This window comes from Diceros bicornis, chromosome 9, assembly GCF_020826845.1.
Source record: "Diceros bicornis minor isolate mBicDic1 chromosome 9, mDicBic1.mat.cur, whole genome shotgun sequence".
NCBI lineage: Eukaryota > Metazoa > Chordata > Mammalia > Perissodactyla > Rhinocerotidae > Diceros > Diceros bicornis.
Genome location: NC_080748.1, coordinates 5,384,963 through 5,405,579, shown reverse-complemented (window position 1 = coordinate 5,405,579; position 20,617 = coordinate 5,384,963). Strand labels below are relative to the sequence as shown.

Sequence of the window (20,617 nt, the reverse complement as noted above, 5' to 3'; positions counted from 1 at the left end):
AGCTAACAATCAACAAGTAGGACCAAAATAGGTGGTTTTTGTGTGTGTGTGTGTGTGTGTGTATGAAGAATTTTTTTTTATTGTGAAATTTTTGTTGTACATTATTGTTTATCAGTCACTATATAAGTGCATCCCTCCACCCCTTGTGCCCACCCCCCACCTCCCTAGCCCCTGGTAACCCACCAAACAGTTCTGTCTGTCCGTGTGTTGGTTTATCTTCCACATATGAATGAAATCATACACTGTTTGTCTTTCTCTTTCTGGCTTATTTCACTTAACACAATACCCTCCAGATCCATCCATGTTGTTGCAAATGGGACAGTTTTGTCTTTTTTTATGGCTGAGTAGTATTCCATGGTCTATATATACACCTAGGTGGTTATTTTTTATGATAATGATAGAAATACTGTTGCCACTTTACCTTATATTATCATAAGGTGCTGCATTTACGTAGTACTTTTACATGCACTAATTTGAACCTTAGGACAATTATGTGAATGAGGCAGGGCAGAGGGTAGTAACCCTTTTTATAGATGAAGAAGCTGAGGCCAAGATAGATGAAGTGATTTGTCCTCAGTTACTTGAGGTGGTAAATCTGGGACTGTTAGAACCCAGATTTTCTGACTCCTTTGTCTAAACAGTAAGAATCTGGTACTGGCCTCCTGAAAGGGTCCCACAGAGTGTTTTTATTTAGAATTTATTTTGGATATAGTTTTAATAAATTTTGTTATTTGGTTTCTAACTTGTTGACAATGAAAATTGTCAATTTAGAACTACTCATTAGTGCTGGTCAGATTGTCAGCAGCAATGAATGATAGACACCAGCGAAGGATGATTAAGAAAAAGTATGGCGCAAACCTAAACCAGAACGTGCTGGGCTTTGGGGCCACTTTGTCAAAGAGAGGAAAGCCCTGTGCGTTTTAGTGGATTCCAGGTATTCACTTTACAACATCGTATAATAATTGCTTTAGAAAGAATTCTTTTGGAAAAATTTACCTGAAGTAAATTTCATTAAAAATGTTTGCTTGCATATAAATGTCGAATCACTATATTGGTCACCTGAAACTAACATAATATTGTATGTCAACTATACGTCAATTAAAAAAAAGTTTGCCTGCTACATTTGGAAAGTTAACAGCTATTCACTTAATTCTTTATGATCTTGGGTAAATGAAGCATTGCTGTGTTAACCTCTTATAAGTCTAAGATTTATACTGGTCTAATAATTTTAATATGATCCCACAGTATACTGCTTATCAATCAGTCAACTTTGATCTGATTTCATTGAAATGCATCACTCTAAATTATTTACAACAGCTTTTGTTTCTGACTCTTTTAAGTATCAGAGTCACTGTCTCTAGTACAGAAATAATATCTAGCCCTGACTGTGACAAAGGGCAGAGAGGCAGCACTTGAAGGTACTGATCGGTAGAGGGGGAGTTAGGAGGTAATAATACACTTGGGATGACGGTTGAGACCTAAAAATCTGAAGCAAGCAGACAGGAACCGTCTACAAGGGTAAGAAAAACAAAAACTTGTGATCTCTCATAGGCAGATTTGATGCTTTTTTCTCCCTTTCGTCTATTTTCTGTCCTCACAAGGAGCTGTCTTTTTTTCTCCCTTAGGATTTCACTTTTGGCTTGCTTCCCTAGCTGTCTTCATTACAATACAATGCTCCTACCAGGAGAGTAACTTTATTTTAATGAGGTTTAATTGATAATTAAATACTGAAAATGAGTAAATATACTGGGAAATGAGTCTTAGATACGTGTGATATGTTTAATTCTTCTATAAATAGGGAGAAATACTTTGTTGATAAGTATAGAAGTGCTTTGCTCTCTTAATGTACAATCGGTGCTTAATTATTCATCATTCTCCAGGAATTTCTGTTAATTTGGCACCTTTGAGCTGTAGTAGTATAGTATAATTAATGTTTATGATGCTAATCTCAAATCCTTACAGGGCTTCCAAATTAAGGAGCAATTAAACTGTTTGGTACTTTTAATGATGAAAATATCTTACTGAATTTTAGTTCTTTGAAAGCTGGTTTAGGTAGGTTAAAACCAGCATTTTTGATTTCTGGTAATACCTCTAACCATGCTGCATAATTTATTTTTATGTATTTAAGTCTTTGAGTTGTAAATTAGTAAGAACACACCTGATTTTCAAAATTTGTCTTTTTATTCCGAAAGTATAAAGTGGAAAAAAGTAGGTTACAAAACAATACATGTGGGTTGATAGTGACATTGTAAGTAATGTTTAACTATGTATTTAAAAATTGGAAAGCTGTAAACAAATGGTACAGAAATAACCTCTGGATACTAGGATTGTGGGCAATTTTATTTTTTTTGTGCTTCTCTTTCTCCTTTTTCTAAGATGAGGATATACTATTTTTGTAGAAAGAAAAAGTTATTTAAAAACAAAATATTGTTATGTTTGTTAGAGAGCGAAGTCTATAACAAGAATGCATTTTGTTTAATTATCTCGTATGAAGATGTACTTTCTTTTATGGATGAATTTGTACTTCAGTAGTGTGCAAGTTTTCTGTTGTGGAGGAATATCTTTATTGCTACATCTCAAAAGCAGTCCTATTCTACTGAGGGCACCTTGTTTGATGAAGTTTATAGCTAAATAAGACTTTTACTTTTAAAAATCCTTCCTTTTTCTGAGCAGTGGTAACCTCAGAAAGTTTCTCACCTTTCATTGCTCCTGCTCCTTTCCTTCACTCATTTTTTCATATTTGGACCATAAAACACAATGGATGTAATCTTGGGAAATGTTTATTTCACATAAAAATAAAGCTTTATTGTGAGTACATGTTTCAATCATTAATTAGAGTTGTGTTACTAAAAATTTGAATATGATCATAGTTTAAAAATACCATTTTGTGGTGAACATACTTTGGCACTAAAAAACAATTTGTGGCAAGTTGTAAATTACTTGTGCAAAACTATTTTATATAATTTATTTGCAAGAATGATAAGTTTGTGTTGAATGGATGCTTCTGGGCTCTTTTTAGCTTGCATGGTTTTGTATAAGTTGTGTATGAATTCTGTTTTAAATTGATTGATTATCTCATCTGAGATTCTGAAATTAATTTCCTTTTTTAGTAAGACACATTTTCTTAAACATTTAGGTATCTGTTCACAATGTTCTCTTCACTGAAGTCTTATTTAGAAAGGATAGGAGAAAAGCAAAAAATTATGGGATACTAGAATTGTTCTTAGAATCATAGTATCTTGTAATACATCATGTTAGATCCTTGTGAGTTAACTTCTCCCTTCGAATTTCATTAATTTGAATTTAATACCTACTTTCCCCACCAAAGCCTAGCTATGTTTAACCTGTGTTCATAGTTGATCCCAATGGTATTTAAATATATCTGTGAAGTTTTGATTTGCTGGCACTTGAATCATTAATCATCACTTTGAAAGAAAGCCATTTTTTAAAATTGATGTCTTAATAGTTTATAACATTGTGAAATTTTGGTTGTACATTTTTATTTGTCAATCACCACATACGTCTCCCTTCACCCCTTGTGCTCACCCCCAACCCCCATTGCCCCTGGTAACCACAATACAGTTTTCTCTGTCCATGTGTTGTTTTATATTCCACATATGAGTGAGATCATATGGTGTTTGTCTTTCTCTTTCTGGCTTATTAAAAGAAAGCCATTTTTTAAACTATAATTTTGTTAACTAAAAAAATGAAGGGAGGGGCCGGCCCCATGGCTTAGCAGTTAAGTGCACGCACTCCGCTACTGGCGGCCCGGGTTCGGACCCCGGGCGCGCACCGACGCACCGCTTTTCTGGCCATGCGGAGGCCGCTTCCCACATACAGCAACTAGAAGGATGTGCAACTATGACATACAACTATCTACTGGGGCTTTGGGGGGAAAAAAAAAGGAGGATTGGCAATAGATGTTAGCTCAGAGCTGGTCTTCCTCAGCAAAAAGAGGAAGATTAGCATGGATGTTAGCTCAGGGCTGATCTTCCTCACAAAAAAAAAAAAATGAAGGGATTGTACTTGGTAAGTTTCTAAGATCCCTTTAAACTGTAAAATGAAGTGAGTATGTGATAAACTGTTTTCTCTATAAGAGGCTTTTTAGTGCCTGGTTTCTCAGACCAGATTCTTTCCTCCATGTGCCTCGGGCCATGCAAAGGTAGTTAAACTTACTTGTGTACTTCTCTTGAAGATTTGGGGAAGAGGGGACATTTTTATATTATAACAAATGTATATTTTGAAGTAACATTACAATGAGAGAGAGAGAGAGTGTGTGTGTGTGTAAGCTAAACCAGGCGTATTCAGAGTACTTTCATCATTGTTGAAGGCAGCTTGGTCTATACCCTCAGATTCCTGAGGGAATTTGTATGTATTCTGTGCTGTTAGGGCTTCTTGGTGTGGGAAGGTGTGAGAAACTGCTTTAATGTATGGACTAGTGTGCCATCCATAAATATTAATTATACAGTCATGCTTATTTTAGTTGAGGTTGAGGGAAATAGGAATTTAATTCTTTTTTACATTTTTTAGAGGAAAATTTCAGATGTATACAAAAATAGTTGAATAGTGTATTGGTCACCCATGTAACCATCATTCAGCTTCAACAAATATCAGCTCATGCCAATCTTTAGGAATTTAATTTTATGTGTATTTGCTAAGATTTTCCAAGATAAGCATCTGTAAGGTCAAGGTACTGACATCAGAAGCATTTCTGAACAAAGATGTCGCAGTTGGTGGGTGGGTACGACTGTGTTCAGCTGTTGTATAAGCTTGCATAAATAGTATCATCTTGACTTTAATCTTTCGGTTGTTCAGAGGTAGTGTGCATATTTCTGTTCAACCCCTGGAAACTTGCCAAAATAATTTGTATCCTCTCCATCCTTGGCACCTTGACTCTAAATAGTCTATGAATAAAAGCAATCAATTGATATTAGGAGCCTGTTGGATAGAGCCACTGAGAAGGAAAATCTTCATTTTCAATTAAAAAAACTTGAGTACTACCTGGTTAATATTTTGGAGCCTATAAAATATGTTTCACTTTTCATCTGTTTGGAAATACGTTTTACAGAAATCAGAACATAGCATCACACAGACCTGGGTTCAAATTTCATCTGGCCTTAATTACCCTCTCCGAATCTCACTTCTTTCAAATGTAAAATGGGGATGTAGATTGTTGTGTGAATTAAATGAAATAATACATTCAATATTGATTATCTTAAAATATCATTCCCACTCTGCGATTGAGTAGGAGTATGTCCTGAGTTCAAGTCTTAGATGGATTTGTGTAACTGGAGTTGAGGAGGTACTGTTAACAATTACTAGGACACTTAGAAAGGAGAGCTAATCTTTATTTTGTTGTATCATATTTCCTGACTGGTAGGTGTAAGATCTAAAGAGATAATGGAAGATCTAAAGATTGAAAATGTTTCATTATGTTTGAATAAATATTATATTCAAACAAAGCATTGGAAAAACTAATGCCTTACAGTCATTTCTTATCAAATAATTACAGCAAACTCTGGCCTGTTCTATTCTGACTGCACTATTGAGTGAATTTTCAAGTTCAAGTAAAACTAGCAACATTGGACTGAGTATGGAATTCCATGGTAACTGCAAAAGAGTTTTTCAGGTATTGGTGTTTTTGTTCTTATGTTTTAATCATTAGATTGTTCGCTTTTTACTCAATCTGTTCCTAATGGAATGAGAACATTTACTTTATCTAGTTGAATGATATCCTGTACTTGAAGATTTGTGTTGTGATTTCCTAAGATATAGTAAAGTGATAGGTTTAGTGAACATAGTTGAAAATTTAAAATTACCTGTTTAATTCTAGTCTTAAAACTATAAGGACCCTTAGTTTATTTATTTTCTTATTGTGTTTGGATAGAACTAATTCAATTGGTGGGACTCTGCTGGCTTTAAAAATAGTCCTGGCAGAATGCCAAAGAGGGCTGTGTATTTAAAATGTTATTACAGATGATGTGGACTCTGTCTTATATGTATTGTTTGGCTCTGAAGTAAAGTTATGTGAAGGCATTGGTTTAAATCCCAGGGCTCTGGAGTAGAGCAACGGACTCCTTCAGCTCTCTAATAGTTGTCAAAGACTCGCTTCTCTGCAGAGTAGCATGTATATTACAGTAAATGTATTCAAACTGGTGTCACTTGAAAGCATACTGTGATCTAAATTATGAGCAGGCCTAAAAATGGAAAATGTTCTTAAAGAAATAGTGTTTTCCATTGGAAATTTTAAATTTTTGTTTTGTTTTATGGCTCTACAAGGGAATAACATTTTGAGTAAGCTTCTGATACGAAAATATTTGTGATTTATTTACTACAGGAAGAAGACCTTCGTCAAATCTTCTTGTTAACTGTGGAAGTTCTGCAGGAGTTCAGCAGGCGGGAAAACCTCAATGCTCAGATGTCTTCAGTATTTCAGCGTTACCTTGCACTTGCCAATCAAGTCTTGAGCTGGAACTTTCTTCCTCCAAATTATATCCTTTTAACAACTAAAGAGTTTGTGGTAATTTTCATAGATGACTTAATTATGGCTGAAAGTACTTTCTCTCTGCAGGTTTGTAAAACATGTTGAAAGAAAATAAGAGTCTCTTTTAGAAATGGAATTTAATTTCTTTTATGTTATAGTACTACAATGCAATGGACTACTTAGAAGATTTAAAATTTCTTTTACAACTTTGTAGAAGAGGGTTGAATAAATGGAAACATTTGGTGGATATTGAGGCTCCTGCTAACTAAGGAATAGCAGGAAGGAAAAGGAAAAAGATGGGAAGTGCATTTTTATCAAAAAACTGAATCATTTTCTCCTTGTAACATGTAATTACATTGGATTTTTTGACTGACTTTCCTTAAGGCTACTTTGGCCTTCTCAAATTTGATCTTTAAGAGATGATGATATTGTTTCAAGTGTAGATAATAAGGTAGTATTTGAGTTTTTTCTTCGAAGACTTTTCCCAATATAAAAATATGAAAATTTTATTTCTAGCAATTTATTTATTAGTAATACAAAATAAGTTTAAATGGGTTATATTATAGATACAGAGTATCTGCTTTTTTATCACTTACTAAAGTGGAGAAATATGTGTGTTAGAAAGCAGTTCCTTAGTTTAAAGTTCATGATTTGCTCTTTTGGAACATTTGCTGTCCATTGATAGATTGAAAGCAATAATATGTAGTGGCTACCCATTTGTATCATAGTTGAGTCAGACAAATCTAGGTTTTCAAGGCTCAACTGATCTTAGGCAAATTACTTAACCTCTCAGAGTCTCAGTTTTTTCAAATATAAAATGGAGATATGGATTGTTGAGTGAATTAAATGAAACAATACACTTAAAACACTAAGGAGTTAGCTACTATTGACTGAGCTCTTAGTAGTTGCTTTGAATAAAGAAGTTCATCAGCTAGCTAGCTGTGTTAATGCTCTTTTTTTTTTTTTTTGATCTGATATACTCCTTGTTGTATACGAAAAGTGATTTAACCTGTTCTAGATGTCTTTAATCAGTCTTTTCTTGGGAGCCTGCGGGAAGGGGACATCTATTTAGGAGAAGACAGATGATAAACACACAGGAAATATTCGGCCGTATCAGAGATTTAGGATGAGACTCATCTTTATTCCAAAAGAGCCAAGAGCTGCTACATTCATATACATAAATATTCATATACATAGCTATATAGATAGCTAATTATTTGTGGCTGGTAAAATTGTGGGATTTTAAGGGGGTAGAGTGTAACTTTTTCTTCTATTGCCAGGCTAATACTATATTCATATAATAGAAAATTAACTGTAAAATGCTGTATAGGGTAGTGCATCTCTGACTCAAACTTTGAGTTCTCCGGTTTTCTTTCCCAAAGGCAGTCATGGTGAGCTGGCTGCTTCTCGAGGAAAAGCTTACAGTGAGATTAATCACTTTCTCCTTTTATCCCTAGTCTCTAGCATCTTTCTCCTGATCAATTTTATATCTTCAATATATTCTTGGTTGTTAAGAGGTACATATTTTCATAGGTTTGCTTTTTAAAAAATTTCTCTTTTGAGTATTTGCTCCAGTTTTTGTTAGTAAAAAAAAAAAAAAGATGTTGCAAAACTTTGAGACAGATTTAAAAAGTAACAGGCCATATGGAACTATCAAAACATTAATTATATATGTAGGGAAAATCAATGAATGTTATGCTGCATATATTGTAGCCAATTTTAAAGTCTCTGTTTTAAGGGAAAATGTAGTTGGCTGAAGAGTAGTGACTATTTTGTAAAAGGAAACAGTGCTCTGGGAGTTTGGAAACAGAGTTTGTCTACAGATACACACACACACGTATTTTTATACAGTGTTTAGATAAAGCTTTGGAAAACGTGCCATCTAAAAATGATAAGCACTACTACAGTGTTGCCAAAGGAAATAATTCCTTGTTTAAGGAAAAGTAGATCGTGATCTTGACTTTTTGGATTACAAGTGAGTTCTTATATGACTGTAGATGTTTATATAGTAGCCAGTTGTTGGCTAATGAACTAGAGTTAAGTATTCCTACCTTTAATTGGATTAGCTTTAAATGTAGGAGAAAGAATGTGGCAATGGGATTAAACTAAGCTACATTTTCAGTGTTAATTAAGGAAATTAGTTTCAAGGGACCCAATTCTGACATAATTTCTAATTTTGGCAATTACTTGGAGGTCTCCTATTCAGTCAATGGGGAAGGAATTGAATAATAATTGTTTAGCTTTGTACTTTGAAGAGGGTCTAATGTTCAAATTTATTTATTTTTATTTTTATTTTTTTTTTTGTGAGAAAGATCATCCCTGAGCTAACATCCATGCCAATCCTCCTCTTTTTGTTGAGGAGGACCTGCCCTGAGCTAACATCTATTGCCAATCCTCCTCCTTTTTCTCCCCAAAGCCGCAGTAGATAGTTGTATGTTGTAGTTGCACATCCTTCTAGTTGCTGTATGTAGGATGCCGCCTCAGCATGGCCAGACAAGCAGTGCATTGGTGCGTGCCTGGGATCCGAACCCAGGCCGCCAGTAGCAGAGCACACGCACTTAACCGCTAAGCCATGGGCCCGGCCCCTCTAATGTTCACATTTAACTTAGTTAATATATATTAAGTTGATGTCTTTTTAGAAAATGATTTGTCTTTTAGGATAGATGAATAGCCAGTAGACCTTGTAAAAATGTGTTGTGTATTTTGTATCAAATATATTTGATCATTTGGAATGGTATCAAGTTAAATTATCAATATCAATCCCTATTCATATTTGTTTTGTAATCTGCTTTCTTTTTTGTATCTTTTATTTTGATGTAATTTTAGACATACAGAAATACCACAAAAGTGATTGAAAGAATTGCCATATGCCCGTTACCAAGATTCACCAACTGTTAACATTTTGTCCCATTTATTATTCTCTCTCTTTGCCTGCACACATATGTGTGTGTTTGTCTATAAACACATTTTCTTCCTGAACCATGTGAGAGCAGTTGCAGATGTTACACCTGTTTACCTCTGAGTACTTCACCACATGTTTTCCTGGGATCAAGAATTTTGAAATTGCACCACGATTCTTATAGGAGGATGTCTTATAAAACTATAGTACAGTTTTCAAAATCAAGAAATTTAATGTTAATATAATATTATCTAAAATATAGTCCATATGCAAATTTTGTCAGTTGTCTCAATAATATCCTCTACAGCTATTTTCAATACATTGTATTTAGTTGTCCTGAGTCATCTTTGACCTAGAACAGTTCCTTAGCTTTTCTTTGTCTTTCACTAATCTGACAAGTTTGAAGTGTATGGGTCCATTACTTTTTAAAATGTCCCTCAGTTTGGGTCTCTCTGATGTTTCCTCATGATTAGATTCAGGTTTTTCCTTGTTTTTTTTTTTTTTTTTGTAAGAATACTATAGTGGTGATATTGTGTCCTTCTCAGTACTTTATGTCAGAAGGCACATGATGTCAGTTTGTCCCATTTAGGGGAGTGTTCACTTTGATCACTTGGTTAAGGTGGTGTTTGCCAAGTTTAGTTTTTCCAGTGTAAAGTTGCTGTTTCTTTTTGTAATTAATAAGTGATTTCTAATATTATACTTTAAAGCAATAAATATCCTGTTCCTCCTAAAAGTTTCAACCATTAGTTTTAGCATCCGTTGGGGATTCCTGCCTGAATCAGTTATTATTATGATAGTTGCAAATTGGTGATTTTCTAATTCCATCATTTCCCTTTGTGTTTATTTGCTGGCATTCAGCCGTAAAGAAGAGATTTTCCTTCTTCCTCATTTATTGATTAATTAATTTGTGTCAGTATTGACTCACGGATTCTAATTCTTTGGAATGGATTGTAATCTGTTGCTATCATTATTATTTTGGCGCCCAAATTGTTCCAGTTTTGGCTCCTGCCAGCTTACTTCTGTGTCCTTTTGATTTGTCCCACTATTCGAAGTGTTAACTGAAACAACTAAGGTTAAATTTTTAGGAATGAATGGTTTATTTTAGATGTTCTATGAAGAGTCCACTCTATTTAAAAGTTTGCTTTTAAATGTTTAAAAATTTTAAAAATTGACCTCCCTTAAAGATAATCTCTGTGTAGAAGCACTGTATCTGTGCCTATTCTCTAGGTAGTTTTCATTGCAGTGATAATTGGCTATTTTTGTGTGTGTGTGCGGGAGATTGGCCCTGAGCTAACATCTGTTGCCAGTCTTCCTCTGTTCTGTTTATGGGATGCCGCCACAGCATGGCTTGATGAGCGGTGCACAAGTCCGCGCCCGGGATCTGAACCTGCAAACCCAGCAGAACATGCAAACCCGACCAGTACGCCACCGGGCTTGCCCCTTGGCTATTTTATATAACTTTGTTGAGATGTATTTCACATACCGTAGTATTCAGCCATTTAAAGTGTATAATTCAGTAGTTTTTAGTGCAACGATCACAGCCTTGTGCAGCATCACTGTCATTAATTTTAGAACATTTTCATCACCCCAAGAAAGAAGCCCTGTATCTATTAGCGGTCATTCTCCATTGCCCCCAAACTCCCCAGCCTGTGACAATCACTAATCTCCTTTCTGTCTCTATGTTATTTACCTATGCTGGACATTTCATATAAAGAGAATCATATAATATGCAGTCTTTTGTGACTAGTTTCTTTCACTTAGTGTAATGTTTTCATGATTCATAATGTTTTCAAGATTCATCCATGTTGTAGCATGCATCAGCACTTTATTCCTTTTTATTGCCACAAAGTATTCTTTTGTAAAGTCTGTATCACATTTTTATTTATCTGTTGATCTGTTGATTGACAGTTGGGTTGTTTCAGCTTTTTGACTATTAATGAATGATGCTGCTGTGAACATTCATGTATAAGTTTTTGTGTGGACTTAACATGTTCATTTCTCTTGGATATACCTAGGATGTACCTAGGAGTGGAATTGCTGGATCATATGGAAACTCTATATTGAATCTTTTGAGGAACTGCCAAGCTGTTTTCCAAAGTGACTCTACCATTTTACATTTTCACCAGCATTATGTGAGGGTTCCAATTTCTCCACATCCTGGCCAACACTTGCTGTCTTTTTGTTTATAACCATCCTGTTTGTATAAAGTGGTATCTCATTGTGATTTTGCTTTGCATTAATTTGATTTTGCTGGTTAATGTATTGAACATCTTTTTATGTGGTTATGGGACATTTATGTATCTTCTTTGGAGAAAGATCTGTTCAAATCCTTTGTCCATTTTTTAATTGGGTTATTTGTCTATTTAACATTGAGTTGTAATAGTTCTTTATATATTCTGGGTACAAGTCCCTTAACAGATACATGATTTTAAAATATTTCTTCCCTTTCTGTGAATTTTATTTTTACTTTTTTATGGTGTGCTTTGAAGCACAGAAAATTTTAGTTTTGATGATGTCCAATTTATCTATTTTTTCTTTTATCATATCTCAGAAACCACTGCCTGATCCATGGTCATGAAGATTTATGCCTATGTTTTTTTCTCAGACTGGCTGCTTACATATACTGATATTGAAGTTTTTGATCCATTTTGAGTTAATTTTTATGTATGATGTGAGGTAGTGATCCAACTTCATTCTTTTGCATGTGGATATCCAGTTATCCCAGATAACTGACTATTGATTGGAAAGGTAGAAGAGGCTGGTGGAGTAGGAAGTACCTGGGATTGTGTCAGGGTGGTGAGTGATTGCTGTCTCTGTTGAGATGTAACTTAGTTGCCCTAACATCAGTTTTTAATTTGGAATGCAAATGGGTTGATAGAAGGAGAAATTGTTCATATGAATCAATGGTCTATAAAGTTAAATATGCATGTTTAGCCTACCAACTTTGTATTTAGGAGGTGTTACATAAATATTTGTTGGCAAATGAAAAGATGTGATTGTAGATCAAAATGTATATTAGGTTGCCTAAAAGAGAAATTTGAGGCTTTAGCTGCTGAAGCTTTTAGAAATTTCTTATAGAGAGGTATATAAATTATGACTATAAAATGTTATTTGGAAAACCAGTATAGCTGACTCAGTAGTGGAGCTTGGATTTGCAGAGGTATATTGACAAAAGAATACATGGATTGAATATTTAGATATTTATTAATATTTAGGAGTATTATCATATTTAATAACTTGTTTTGTAATGATCTTTGGTCAAGATTTACGTGCATACAAAGTTTCACTAAAGACATCATAACTCTACAGCAGTGGTTCTCAGTCAGAAGTGATTTTGCACACTTGGGACATTTGACAATGTCTGGAGACATTTTTGGTTTTCACAAATAGGGGAGTGCTACTAGCAACTAGTGGGTAGTGGCCTGGGATTCAGTTAAACATCCTACAGTGCACAGGACTGCTCCCCACAACAAGCAGTTATCGTGCCCCAAATATCAATAGTCATCCACACAAAAACTTGTGTATGAATGTTCATAGCAGTATTATACATAATTGGCGAAAAGTGGAAATAACCCAAGTGTCCATCAACTGGTGAATGGATAAATGTAGTTTACCCTTATAACAGAATATTATTCATCAGTAAAAAGGAATGCTAGTACTGATACATGCCAGAACTTGGATGAATTTTGGAAACATTATATATACTAAGTGAAAGAAGCCATTCACAAAAGACCATATATTGTATGATTTTGTTTATATGAAATGTTCAGAGTAAGCAAATCTATGGAGAAAGAAAGATAAGTGGTTATCTAGGGTTGGGGTGGTTGGGAAGAAATAGGAGGTGACGGCTTAAGTGTATGGGGTTTCTTTTTGGGGTGATGAAAATGTTCTAAAATTATATTGTGGTGATGCCTATATAACTCTGAGTATACTAAAAACCTTTGAGTTGTACACTCAATGAGTAAATTGTGTAGTATGTGAATTAAGTCTCAGTAAAGCCTTTAAAAATAGCAGTTATGCTGAGGGTTAGAAATCTGACTCTACAGGTCAACTGCCCACAGTCAGTGGAATGTTATTTTGTAGGGGGAGATTGGGGGTGAAGATAAAGTTTTGGGAGCTGTTGCTATGATGAGGTCATTGAAGTAAAGGGAGTGGGAGTGATCATTCAAGGCGAAGCAAAGAAGACCAATGTCAGGACCTTTAGGTATAACAATATTAAGAACCAGGGAGAAGCAAAAGAGATTGAGCAGGCCAGTTTAGACAAGTGGAGGGGAGAACCAGGCAAGGAGTCTGTGGGAAGCAAAGATAAATGAGTGTTTCAAAGAATAAAGGTAGTAGACGTAGTCTGTTAGTGATGGGTAGGATGTAGATTGAAAATAGGCCATTGGATATCATTTAGGACATAGATAATCATATGGAGATTTGTGTATGTGAGTGACGAGGGTTGGGGGAGGCACAAAAGCCATACTCACTGATTGAGTAGTGATTGGTAATTGATGAAATAGCAAGTGAAATGTAGATATTTCATGGAGCGTGGACTATGAGAGATCGAGGGAGTGGGAGTTTGGGCTGACTGAATGTTTGGTTTGGCTTTGTACTTTAAGCTTTGGAGAGATGAACCTGTTTATTGGCCCGAAGGGGGGATGTCAGAATTTAGGGGGAAAAATGCAATATTACAGTGTTAGATAGGCCAAAGATGTAGATATTGAGATAGCCCAGGATGTAGTTTGAGATAGTGAAGAAGAGTAAGTTTTAGGACACATGGGGTGTCTGCCTTCATGATCCAAGTTTCTTAGCTGTTAAGTGCTGATTTGATCAGCTTTGTGCAGGTTTGTTCAAAAGTAGAGGAACAAAGTGGTAGAAATCAGCATCTGATGGAATTTTAAAACATATTTGTGTGTGTGTATAGCCATTGTGAAGTTTTTTCTTCAGTCCTCTCTTTTTTGAGTTTTTTCCCCCAACTATTTTCTCTCTATTTATACCTAGTATTGTACACATTAAAAAGCAAGTAGATCGTAAAGTTATTAATCAATATATGAAGTACCTTCTAGAGATATTTCTGCATTACAAGGAAGGTATCCAGAGGAACCAGTAAGAATTTCTGACTTTTGGCCTTTGGAAGAAAAGGTTATTTTGGGAGTAGTCCCTTCAGTCTTAGGTCATAGTTGATTGTACTGAATTATATTTTACCTAGAAAATATTTTTAAAAATATTTTTAAAAATATTTAATCTGGTAGTTCTTATGTCTCTTCTGTGTCCCCTGTCCCTCCCGTCTTGCTATGATAGCCCACTATACCACCTATAGTTATTATTATACTACCGTATAGATAGATAACTATCGTAGATGGTAGGGCCTGTGACTGTAGGAGAAAGTTAATGAAACTGCTTTTCTGATGTCGACCAGCAGGTGGTTGGAGAGCAAACGAGGGAAAGCCCGCTAAGTTGTTTGCTACTGCCTGAGCAGTGCAATGCAGTTTTATTTTCTCTTTCTAAGCCTGCAGATTTCTGACTTATTGCTGTATATAGTTTAAATCAGTGCAGGAGCAGGGAGGAATGGATTGAGCTTTAGAAAAAGGTCTCCCTAAGAGGAAACTTGCTTCCATACTTTTTAACTCTCTTATCTCAATTGCTTAGTAATTTAAGGCCACAGGCAACTTAGAAACTGAACTTTACATGCCAGCTGCAGCAGCGTCCTTTGGGGCTCCTCACCTTTGGCTCAGTAAGTTTTATCACTTATGCAGGTGTCTGTTTGGGCAAGGCTGACTTAATTGCTTTAAATGCAGTGTTTCTCACTAGAAAATGATTTCTTTAAAGTTATTTAAATACTTATAAATATATCCCTTGAATTTTTAATTCCATGAACCTGTCTAGGTTATTTCAGTTCAATAAATTCTTAATGAATGCCACTTCTTCCAAGGCAGTCCTGGACTGTGTTAGGAAGCTTAGGGTTTAAGATTGCATTATTTGGAAAGTAATATTGCTGGGAAGATGGTAAGAGAGCTACCCACTGAATTACTTGTTTTTCTCCTGTGTTAGGTTTGAGTGAGAAGTGAATGCTCAAGAAATTACAATTGTATAGAGAGTTTTGGTTTATTAATATCTCAATTGAATTCTTGAAGACCTTCTACACATTTAAATTTTGACAGCAGGTTTTTTTTTGTTGTTAGAAAGCTGTGATTTAGAGAGAGGATTAAGACCTTGTGGGTTTAATCCTTTTATGGGTTAAATAAACTTTGCTTTTGCCGTGTTTAGAAATGTACTTCCTACCCTGGTCAGTTGTCTTTAGCAGATTTTGGTCATTATTTGCATTGGGGAAAAGTGTTTGTCTATGTGAATCTGTTACCATCAATGCAAAGTCATTGTTCTACTGACAGTGGGCTGGTAGCGTGATCTTCATATATAAAGGTTACGGAACTGCCCACCCTAAACAGTTCTTGTGAGAGATCCCAGGGATAAGTATGAACTGTGTGGCTCCACCACTTGGCTAGAATCAGATTTTTAGTTTTTTGAAAGAGAGAACTATGCCTTTTCTCTAACTTGTCTGCTATGGTGACTAGCCCTACACCAGGGTAAGTAACCAATATGTTGGAATGGAATACAAAAGAGAGCGTGATAGCTTGGAAGTTCTCTGACCCAGTCACCAAATGGTCATCCACACCTAACGTGTAGCATTTAACTGAATAAAAGTAATGGAACTGAAGTCTAATTGGGGTAAACATTACTTAATGTAACCTTTTGGATATTTAATCTTAAATTCTCTATTTTTTTAAATCTACTTTGGATGGTACAGTGACACGTTGCTTAACGACAGCGATACGTTCGTTAGGTGATTTTGTCATTGTCCGAATATCATAGAGTGTACTTACACAAACCTAGATGGTATAGCCTAATACACACCTAGGCTATGTGGTGCTAATCTTAGGGGACCACCATCGTATTTGCAGTCCATCGTTGACAAAACATTGTTACGTGCCACATGACTTGAAATATTCGTTGTACATCAGATTAACTTCACAAAGCACAAAGAAGTAGAGGATTGTCAGAAGACTTTGATTAAGATTTTTTTTTTTTTTTTTTTTTTTTTGGTGAGAGAGATCAGCCCTGAGCTAACATCCGTGCTAATCCTCCTCTTTTTTGCTGAGGAAGACCGGCTCTGAGCTAACATCTGTTGCCAATCCTCCTCTTTTTTTTTTTTTTTTTTTCTCCTTCCCCAAAGCCCCAGTAGATAGTTGTATGTCATAGTTGCACATCCTTCTAGTTGCTGTATGTGGGACGCGGCCTCAGCATGGCCGGAGAAGCAGTGCGTTGGTGCGCGCACGGGATCTGAACCTGGGCCGCCAGCAGCGGAGCGCGTGCACTTAACCGCTAAGCCATGGGGCCGGCCCATGATTAAGATTTTTAAACTCACTTTTATAATAAGTCATCTAAAATGTCTACTTAATTTTAATACATTATGCCTTATGTCTTTTCATTAAAACAACAGTTATTCTTGGTTGATAATTCATGTTCAAAAACTTATGTTTGGCATTGATAAACAAAGACACATGTGGACATAGCATAAATTTTGAGGCTCAAGAAATACTATTTTTTTCTTTTTTAAAAAGAAACATTGAGATGTAATTCATATACCATACAAGTCACATGTTTAAAGTGTACAATATTTTTTTTTAGTTTATTCACAAAGTTGTGCAACCATCACCACCATCAATTTTAGGGAATATTCATCACCCCAAAAAGAAACCCCACACCTTTTAGCGGTCGCACTCCCCTATTCTCCCCATTCCCCCACCTCCACCCCCCTCCGTGGGAACTACTAATCCACTTTCTATCTGTATAGATTTGTTTATTCTGGATGTTTTAGTTAAATAGAATCATACATATGTGGGTTTTTTGTCACTTGCTTCTTTCACATGGCATGTTTTCAAGGTTTATTCATGCTGTAACGTGTATTAGTACTTCATTCCTTCTTATTGCCAAATAATATTCCATTTTATGGATATACCATATTTTATTTCTCTGTTCATCTGCTGATCAGTTGATAGTCATTAGAGTTTTTCCATTTTTTGAAAACAATATTCAATATAGAATAATGCTGCTATGAACATTTGTGTACAAGTTTCTATGTGGATATATGTTTCCATGTCTCTTGGGTATATACCTGGGAGTGGAATTGCTGGGTTATATGGTAATTCTACATTTAACATTTTGAGGAACTCCCAGACTGTTTTCCACAGCAGCTGCACTATTTTACATTAACATTGCAGTGTATGAGGATTCCATTTTGTCTGCATCCTCACCAGCACTTCTTGTCTGTCTTTTTGTTTATAGCCATCCTATTTCGTATCAGGTGGTATCTCATTGTAGCTTAGATTTGCATTACCCTAATGATAAATGCCATTGAGCATCTTTTCACTTGGTTATTGGTCATTTGTGTATCTTCTTTATAAAAATATCCAGATCCTTTGTCCATTTTTAAATTGGGTTCTCTTTTTAAAATTTTTGAGTTGTAGGAGTTCCTGTATGTTATAAATATATAAAGCAAATCCCTTAGCAGATATATGATTTTCAAATATTTTCTTCCATTCTGTGAATTGTCTTTTTTACTTTCTTTTTTATAATCCAGTTTTTTTTTATTGTGAAATTTTTGTTGTACATTATTGTTTATCAGTCACCATATAAGTGCATCCCTCCACCCCTTGTGTCTACTCCCCACCCCTCTTGCCCGTGGTAACCACCAAACAGTTCTATCTGTCTGTGTGTTGGTTTATCTTCCACGTACGAGTGAAATCATGCAGTGTTTTTCTTGCTCTTTCTGGCTTATTTCACTCAACGTAATACCCTTCAGGTCCATCCACATTGTTGCAAATGGGACGATTTTGTCTTTTTTTATGGCTGAGTAGTATTGCATGGTATATATATACCACATCTTCTTTACCCAATCATCAGTCGAGGGACACTTGGGTTGCTTCCGTGTCTTGGCTATAGTGAATAATGCTGCGATGAACATAAGGGTGCATAAGCCTCTTTGGATTGTTGATTTCAGGTTCATTGGGTGTCTTTTTACTTTTTTAATGATGTCCTTTGAAACAGAAATTTTTAATTTTGATGATGTCTCTTTCATCTGTTTTTTCTTTTGTTGCTGATGCTTTTGATAAATTTAAGATGGCTTTGCGTAACCCCAAGTCACAGATTTTTTAAAATAGATTTGTTTTTTAGAGCGGTTTTAGGTTTACACCAATATTAAGCAGAAGGTACAGAGATTTCCCATATACCCTCTTCCCCCACACATGCCAGAGTAGTACATTTGTTTATAATTGATGAACCTACATTGACATGTCATTATCACCCAAAGTCCATCGTTTACATTAGACTTCACTCTTGGTGTTCTGTGGGTTTGGTCAAATGTATAATGACATGTATCTACCGTTATAGTATCATACAGAGCAGTTTCACTGCCCCCAAAATCCTTTTTGTTCCACCTGTTCATTCCTTCCTCCCCCCCCGAAACTCTTGGCAACCACTGATCTTTTTACTGTCTCCGTAGTTTTATCTTTTCCAGAATGTCATCTAGTTGGAGTCGTACAGTATGTAGCCTTTTCAGATGGGCTTCTTTCACTTAGTAATATGCATTTAAGGTTCCTGTATGTCTCTTCATGGCTGGATAGCTCATTTCTTTTTATCACTGAATAATGTTCCTTTGTCTGGATGACAGTTTACTTATCCGTTTACCTACTGAAGGATATCTTGGTTGCTTCCAAGTTTTGGCAGTTAGGAATAAACATCCATGTGTGGGTTTTTGTGTGGACATAAATTTTCAATTCCTTTGGGTAAATAACCAAGGATTGCAATTGCTGGATCATATGGTAGGAGTATGTTTAGTTTTGTTAAGAAACTGCTAAACTGTCTTGCAAAGTGCCTATACCATTTGCATTCCCACCAGCAATAGATGAGAGTTCCTGTTACTCCACATCCTTGCCAGCATTGATGTTGCCAGTATTCCAGATTCTGGCCAATCTCGTAGGTGTATAGTGGTATCTTGTTTTAATGTGCATTCCTCTGATGACATATAATGTGGAACATCTTTTCATATGCTTGTTTTCATCTGTATATCTTCTTTGGTGAGGTGTCTGTTAAGATCTTTGGCCCTTTTTTTTAACACAGTTGTTTGTTTTTTGTTGAATTTTCAGAGTTCTTTGTATATTTTGGATAATAGTCTTTTATCAGAAATATCTTTTGCAAATATTTTCTACCAGCCTGTGGCTTATCATTTCATTCTCTTGACATTGTCTTTCACAAAGCAGAAGTTTTTAATTTTAATGAAGTTCAGCTTATCAATTCTTTCTTACATGGATTGTGCCTTTGGTATTATATCTAAAAAGTCATTGTCAAACCCACGGTCATCTAGATTTTCTCCTATATTATCTTCTAGGAACTTTATAGTTTTGCATTTTGTATTTAGGTCTGTGATCCATTTTGAGTTAATTTTTGTGAAGGATGTAACGTCTGTGTCTAGATTCATTTTTTTGCATGTGGATGTCCAGTTGTTCAGGCACCATTTTTGTTGAAAAGCCTGTCCTTGCTCCATTGTATTGCCTGTGCTCCTTTGTCAAAGATCATTTGACTACATTTATGTGGGTCTTTTTCTGGTCTCTCTATTCTGTGCCCTGGATCTGTTTGTCTGTTCTTTCTTCAATACCACACTGTCTTCATTATTGTAGCTTTATAATAGGTTGGGTTGTGTCAGTCCTCTGACTTTATTCTTGTCCTTAAGGTCACAAAGATTTCATCCTATGTTTTCTTCTAAGAGATTTATAGTTTTAACCCTTACATTTAGGTCTATCATACATTAGGTCTGTCATCTATTTTAATTTAATTTTTGTATATGATATAAGGTAGGTGTCCAGCTTCAGTATTTTGTACGTGAATATCCTGTTGTTCCTGCACCATTTGTTGAAAAAAGTATTCTTTTGCAATTGAATTGTCTTGGCCCCCTTGTGTAAAATCACCTGACTGTAATGTGACAGTGTACTTCTGGCTTCTCAAGTCTATTCCATTGGTCTGTATGTCCATTATTGTGCCAGTGCCATGCTGTCTTGATATTATCATAGCTTTGTAGTAAGTTTTGAAATCAGGAAGTGTGAGTCCTCCAACTTTGTTCTTCTTTTTTTATGATTACTTTGTCTTAGTGTCCATTTGAAATTTAGGATCAGCTTATCAATTTCTGCAAAAAAGGC

General features: G+C 35.4%; 1 protein-coding gene across 3 annotated transcripts in view; it reads left to right on the top strand.

Annotated features, from left to right (window-relative positions):
- Positions 1 to 20,617, top strand: part of XPO4 (exportin 4) — a 127,027-nt gene that overhangs the window by 51,246 nt on the left and 55,164 nt on the right. For all 3 annotated transcript variants that reach the window (XM_058547827.1, XM_058547826.1, XM_058547824.1), the window contains exons 5-6: positions 5,513 to 5,629; positions 6,338 to 6,491. In XM_058547827.1, the coding sequence (XP_058403810.1) occupies positions 5,513 to 5,629; positions 6,338 to 6,491 (271 nt within the window). The remainder of the gene's footprint in view (positions 1 to 5,512; positions 5,630 to 6,337; positions 6,492 to 20,617) is intronic.